The 7,501-nt window shown below is 47.8% G+C and overlaps 1 protein-coding gene across 2 annotated transcripts in view; it reads left to right on the plus strand.

The window, feature by feature from the left end:
• The window catches only part of LOC101848835, a 9,741-nt gene extending 3,410 nt beyond the window's left edge, over positions 1-6,331 (plus strand). For both annotated transcript variants that reach the window (XM_035971233.1, XM_005104024.3), the window contains one exon: positions 428-6,331. In XM_035971233.1, the coding sequence (XP_035827126.1) occupies positions 706-5,676 (4,971 nt within the window). In that variant the 5' untranslated portion in view covers positions 428-705 and the 3' untranslated portion in view covers positions 5,677-6,331. The remainder of the gene's footprint in view (positions 1-427) is intronic.
• The last annotated feature ends 1,170 nt before the right edge of the window (positions 6,332-7,501 follow it).

The following is a 7,501-nucleotide window of genomic DNA, read 5'->3' on the forward strand; positions in this document are numbered from 1 at the left end:
GTTATCTAGTCTACACTCATTCCATGCCCCATTTTTTTCTCTCTCTCTCTCACTCTCTTTCATGGCTACTTTGTATATATAAACAAAGTGTGTGTTTTATTTGATCTACCATCACTGATGCCAACTCATTTGGCAATGTTTTTGTTATGCGGAATAAATCTTAAGAGAAGTAGACATGCTTGGTTTGTTGATAGTTGAAGAAAATGGCTGAAAAGCGACGTTTACTATAATACAAACAGCTGAGATCTAGAATCTAAATTTAATGAATGGGAGCACTCACAAAAAAATACAAGCAACGTGTTTGTTTTAAAATTTGGTACTCTTTAACTTTCTTTTAAAAAAAATTTCTTTCCATATATATAAGCTTTTGCATTGCTGTGCTCAGACTCCCTGAACTATCATACTATGGCTTCTGTCTCTTTTACAGGTCTTCTTTCTCAACCTTGCAGATGAGGAGCTTTTGACGTATGGTTGAGTTGTCTACGGAAAAAGGTTTTGGCCTCTGCTTGACTCTGGAAGTTTTCTGCTGTTGTAGAAGACATCGGGAGAGTGGATGAAGGAACGTTGGGAGCATTGAGTGAATTGTATCGGATTTTTGAAATATAATTCTTCTCTATCGTTTTTGTGGCTGATCCTTTTCAATGCATAAGGAAGAGTTTTTAAAAAGCTAAGTGATTTAGTGTTCGGCTTGTGATTTCTGTGAGAATGGAAGTCAGTGTTCTGAGTGCTGAAGACAGGGGAAATGTATCGGCTACTCTCTCCCAAGGATGTTTTGCGGACACCGGCGACAAGACCACGGCCATCAGTGAGAACTGTCATGATCAGAATTTCCTGTCTCTCAAGGATAGCTGTAGTGATGAAACATCGCCCAAATTACAACACAGCATTTTGTGTACAGGAACACTGAATGTAGGGCAAACGAGGGAGTTGAAACAACAAAGTGGTAACAGCAGCAGGTCTGATGTCACCCACACTCAGAATACAGCAGCCTCGTGTGACTCTTCTGCTGCATCTTGCAACGGGGCAGCTTTTGAGTCGCAGAACATTCCCACGACTGACATGGAGTGTGAGATCACAGAGCTGGCAGATAGGAGGAGTTTGTTCAGCAGCAAAGGTTATGTGAACGGTGGCGACTCGGAGGCCCACGCTCCTGTGTCTTCGGGAAAGACAATAGACAATTGTTCCCTTTCTTTCTCCTGCAGCAACAACAATTTATCTGTGTCCAGTTCTAGTCAGGAGCCGGTGAGAGGGCAAGGGGGAAACATCACGTCAGTGACGGCTGCTCTCACCCCAGATGGTACTGCTAAGAGGTGTTCTCATTCTCAGACACATCTTTTGTTTCCCGATGAAAATTATGCCTCGCAAAACAAGACGTCACACCAAAGGTTGTCGCTCACGGAAGATGTCAGTGATTCTGTGTCAGAAACCCAGCCAAAGAGATCAAATTCTTCGATACACTCAGGGAAAGACCCAAGTCCCACAAATGGGCCTAGTCAGTCAAGAAATGTAAACAGGGACAGCCCAGGGAAATGTCTGGAAAAAACAATTGTACAACCTTCTCAGGAAGCTGGTGAGAATGTGGAAGACACCTTTGGTTCTGTGCCGGATGTTGGACTGCTGCAAGTAAATTCTGGTGCTTTTAGACATTCTGATAACGCAAAATGTTCTGCTAAGTCAAACGACAATCAACAGCCAACAATCTCTAGTGGTTGTCCAACGACAGCTGATGGGGCTGACCACTGTACTAAAATTGCCTCGTCTTCAGACGGGGCAGAAGGTGAGGGTAGAACTTCCAGCAAGTCTTTGCCATCGTCTGCGGAGAACTGCACACAAAGTTCCTCAGCGGTAGGTGGTGAAAAGAATGCTTCGGTTCCCTCCGTATCTGAGACCGTGCAAGGTTCTCAGGGCAGCAGCGGTTATCGCGTTCTCACCAAGTATGTCTTTATCAAGGCTCTGCCCAAACAGAGGAAAAAACAGAAGAAGAAGTTAGGAGTGTTGTATAAGAAAGCTTTTAGACACTGTCAGGGGCTGAAGGGCTCTGAGAAATCCAAATCTGTGTTAAAAAAGAAGCCCAAATCTTGTGCAGGTAAAGTGAATGGGAAGGCTTCAGTGAACAAGCCTGTGAGTGCTGCCATCTCCACAAAGACAAGTCCAGGTGAAAAAATCCACAGCAGGACGGCATTCGAGTCACAGGTGTCTGTCTCTGCTTCGAAGGCAGTGGCCGGATCTCAGAGAATGAAGAGAGATGGTCTGAGCTCAAGTGTTTTTAGGGAGGGAGAGGTGCCAGGTCAAAACGGGAACAGCGCTAGGGATGCCAGGAGACTCAACAGAGAGGCCAAAAGAAACGGGTCAGAAGAGTCTTTAAACAATCCATTAAGGGTGAAGTTCAAAGAGAAAGTTGCTGGTCGAAAAAGCAAGGAAAGTGGAAAGTGTGAGCGTATGAAAAATGTTAACGCAAGAGAAAGAAAGAATATGGAGAAAGAAAAATCTCTAAAAGGAGAAGAATTTAGTGATATGTGGACTAACGAAGGTCCAACCAACGATGTGGTTGGTGTGGCTGAGGATTTTGAGTCACTTTCAGAGGCTCAGAAGGTTCATAATCATAAAGATAAACACATCAAAAGTATTGGTAACAGAGAGAGGAAAAGGAATAGGAGCAGAAAAAAGAGAAAAGAAGAGCATAGAGCTAGGAAGGAAAGTGAGAGGAAGGCGAGAGAGTCCATGGAGGGAGTGGTTGTGAAAGAGGAGAATGAAGATGAAGCTTGTGATGATGATGGTGGCTGTGGGGGCAATGAGAGAAGAGTGCGTGCCTGTGAGGATGTAGACATAGGGATCCTGGGGAAGAAAACTTATCGCAAGGATCTGACCTTGGAGGAGAAGGTGTCAGTAATTCGAATGTTGGAGACACCGGGCACCAAAGTGGCAGATGTGATGCACCGGTATGGGATATCGAGCTCGGCTATTAATCGTCTGAACCGGAACAAACACTTTATCCTGTCGTGCTCGGCTAGTGGAGACATGAGCGGCAAGCAGAGGAGAGCGAGAGAGTGCAAGGACCCGGAGCTGGACCGGGCGCTGTTGCGGTGGTACCGGGCCGTCCAGGCACAACGCGGCTCAGACGTGGGTTTTGCCGTGTCCAACCTGCTGCTCAAAGAAAAAGCCCGCGACCTGGCCATAGCGATGGGCAAGACGTACCAGCCGCGGGATAACTGGATCATCCGCTGGAAGCACCGGCACAACTTGCTGTCCAAGGCAGGCCTGATCCGCGACAAGGAGGAGCTGCGGCGGTTTGACGAGAACATTGATCTCGCGACCATCCTAGAGGGCGCCGCAGCCCCGGACTTGACACTGGAGATGCTGGAGAAGATGAAGAAAGATTTGGACTCAGTCAAACAGCAGGAGAAGCGAGAGGAGTTCCTGATCTGCGAGCACTGCGGCGTGCTCGTCAGCAGCAAGAAGAAGAGGCGGGAGAACACGCACGTGGCTGGCTGCCCGGCGTCTGCCTTCAGGAAGGACCTGACCCTTGAGGAGAAGGCACAGGTGGTGAGAGCCCTGGAAAAGCCCGGGATGACCATGGTGGCGCTGGCCAAGAAGTACGGAGTCTCCTCCTCCGCCATCAGCCGCATTAACAAAAACCGGGTCGACATCTTGGCCAGACGAGCCAGTGGCTGTTTCAACTCGACGAGAAGGAGAGACAGGGGGAGTAAGGAGCCCGAGGTAGAGAAAGTTTTGTGCGACTGGTTCCGGATGCAGCAGGAGCTGGGGATCCACGTGTCCGGCACCATGATCCGGGACAAAGCCAAAGACATCGCCAAAATTATGGGCAAGGATTTCTGGCCCTCGGACAGCTGGGTGTTTCGCTGGAGACAGAGGAACAATGTAAACACTCTCAGCTCTTTTTTTGTTGAGTCGGAGGAGGAGGAAGACAATGAGGAAAAGGAGAGGGGGAGGAGTGATGTGTGCGAGGAGGGGGATGTAGGACTTGAAGTTGTGATGGAACCAAAGATAGAGTGGATGTGTGAGGGTGGGGAAGACACCATTGTTCCCGCAGTTTCCTCAAAAAGGAAGAGTGAGGATCATCCTGAGGAAGGTACCATGGAGAAGAGGGCCCGTTTGCCGCGGTCAGTGATGTGTGAGAAGTGCGGGTTTGTCTCCTCCCGGCTCAAGAACAATCGCATCAAAGCGCTGCGGCATGCCAAGGGCTGCCCGGACCTGAAGCCACGGAACGAGCTCACGTACGAGCACCGGGCCAAGATGCTGAAAGCCCTGGAGGAACCTGGTGCAACACTCAGCTCGGTGGCTCGCCAGTTTGGCGTGTCTGTCTCCTCCATGTCCAGGATGAACCAGAAAAAGGAGGAGATTTTGAACCACGGGCTCGACCACGGCAGCCAGAAGAGAATCCGCGACTGTAAAGAGCCGGAGGTGGCCAGCCAGCTTTTCCAGTGGTTTATGGAGAAGAAGGGGGAGGGCATCCATGTGACAGGGCCCAAGCTGAAGGAGAAAGCACGGAAGTTGGCGGCCGAGATGGGCAGAGAGTTCCGGGCGTCCAGCGGCTGGCTAGGACGCTGGCGACAGCGCTACAACATCGTGGGAACGTCGAGGCCCGGAGGGGAGAGAACTCAGAGACAGCAGCCGGCAGCGAGGAGGAAGAAGGGGAGGAAAAGTGAGGCGTGTGTAGAGGAGGAGGGGGAGGATCTGGTGGAGCAGGCGGTTCTCCATGCTGCCATGCCGGTTGTCGGGGATCAACTCTCAGGTGAGGACAGTGGCGTCGCGGGGACGGCGACGATGGTGCTGGATTCTCTCCCCTCCGTCCCTGGCCCGCTACAGGCTCAGGCACAGCCCGTCTTCCTCCACCAGCGGTTTCAGACCCCGTGGGGGGAGATGGCGCAGCCGCCCCCCGCCCCCTGTCTGTGGACCAAAGAATTCCTACATTCGTCAGGGGTCTCGGCAACTGCCGTCGTGTGTCAGGAAGAAACCACTCCGTCATTTCCGTACATCGAGTCGACCGCAGGGCTGCCCGGCAGGACTGTAGTCCACAGCGTCATCGATTCTTTCTCTGGCATGGCGTACCAGGTGCCGATGGCCGTTGACCCGGGAGGGGGTATGGGCGGCCGAGAATTTCTCAAACCCGAAGACGACCCTCAAGAAAAGACCATCGCTATGGTGAGTCACATCCAGCAGCAGATCCCGGGCCACGCCCTCCCTCACTCGGCCGGCCCACACATCCAGCACGTCTCACTTCACTCACACCCCCACCCTCCCCCACCACACACCTCTGCGAGCCAGCCCGTCCAACAGTCCCACATTCCCACTCAGCATCCCCCCGCTTCCACAGCTCACCCACCCTCGCACATGCTCCCCTCCCACACCCACACTCAGCAGCAGCAGCACCATCACCAGCCCCCGCCGCAGCAACAGCTGCAGCCCCAGCGGCCAGCCTTCGCTCCCTCAACCGCTCCCAACTCCACCACCTCTGCCGCTGTGCCTTCGCCAGATCTGGGAGAGGAGGACCCGGATCAGCGTCGCCAGGTGCTGGAAGCCTTCAAGATTGTCAGCTCGTTTGCCCAGAAGAACTCGCTGGGAGACCAGGTGCAGGCCGTACTCAAAACCATCGAGATGTCTGTAAAGGGGCAGCAAGTCCAGAGGACCGACGCAAACACGTACACGTCGATGTGATAGACAGACGCACACACATACACGCCTATGTGATAGACAGACACAAACACTTACATACATCTATGTGATAGACAGACACGAACACATACACGGCTATTTGTTAGACAGACACAAACATGTACATGTCGATGTGATAGACAGACTGTAACACATGCTTATCTATGTGATAAACACATACAAATACCTACACACACACACATATATATATAATGGACAGATTGTTACTACTTCGTGTCTTATGTGATTGACAGCCTGTAACATTTACACACGTCTATGTAATAGACTGACTGTAATATGTACACGTGTTTGTGACTGACAGATTGTAACACGTGTATGTGACTGACAGATTGTAACACATACATGTGTCTGTGTGATGGATATAGTGTGACAAATACACATCTATACACTTCTAAATGATGGACACAGTGTAACAAGTATACGTGTCAGTGGGATAAACTGCAAGTTACAACAATTGTGAGGCATCGTGGTAAAAATCAGGCACTCTTCAAAATAATGAAATCAAAGAAACTGACATTTTTCTGTCCGTGTTGCTATTTTTATAAATTCTTTATTTTTTAAATCTTCAATTTTCATGTCCATGTATAAAATTCCTGTGTGAATTTTGCTTAAAATCATTTATCAAAAGCACAAAAAATGTTTTGTTTCCAGGGACACTCAAGCTTTGTAAGTCACCAAACTTTGGTAGCCATTTTCTCATTAATTTTGCCTCTGACACCAGGTGACCCCACCTCATTCAATCGCAAATATCTCAACTTCTGCTCAAGATAGATGGGTATTTTTGTCATCAAAAGCAAGAAAAATTAACAAACTTTATCAAGATCCTACCAATAACTCCAAATGCCCCAAATTTGTCGAGCACCTGATTTTAACGTGTCGTGACGCAGTTATATGTATAAGTGTCTGTGTGAACGACCATGTGTAACAGCTACGCACCTATGTGATGTACAGCTATCACATATATTCATGATGTCACTGTCATGGTCAGACTATCACAACTGGCGTCTGTGGAGTAGCGGTTTGGTGCTTCGCCATCGCACAAGTAAGAAAAATGCTTTATATTATGTAGGTGTGAATTATTCTATAAAAATAAATATTTGTTTTTCTCTCTCCTACAAAATTTTCCTTTTTGGGCTTAGTACATTTTAACAGTTTAAGTTTGCTGACAGTATACACTTGTATGTCAGAGACAGATTCACGTTATGTACACAATGTCTGTGACATAGAGACTGCGGTCATATATATATATATATATATGTCTATATCATGTACAGACTCACATAATGTACACAATGTCTGTGTGATGTAGATATTGAACTGTCATATATATATATATATATATATATATATATATAATAGATATATGTCTATATCACGGACAGTCTCACATTATGTACTCAATGTCTGTGTGACGTAGACTCTGTCGTATGCAGATGTTGATGCCTCGGTTACACTGCAGTTACTACACATACTAGTCTATATATGATATACATTATATATATATATTTGATAGACAGATCATGTCGTCAAGGTGATTCCTCACTTTTTACCGCAAAGTCTCACTTTTACTAAATGAAAACATGAAATCACTACGCTGTTGTTCTGTTGTCATTTGGTTTTGATATTTCAAATCAAAACTTGGAGTTTGTATCTATGCATGCATGTACGAAAACGTTTGTAGATCTGCTGTCTTAAAGCTGCCAAAAGAAGCACAAGGAATGTTTGTTATATGAAAATGTCTTTGACGTGTGAAAATGCTTTAGACTTGAGGTCTGAAACTTAAATAACTCAGGGCACGATGGAGGTA

This window comes from Aplysia californica, unplaced genomic scaffold (genome assembly GCF_000002075.1).
Source record: "Aplysia californica isolate F4 #8 unplaced genomic scaffold, AplCal3.0 scaffold00401, whole genome shotgun sequence".
Classification (NCBI taxonomy): Eukaryota; Metazoa; Mollusca; class Gastropoda; order Aplysiida; family Aplysiidae; genus Aplysia; species Aplysia californica.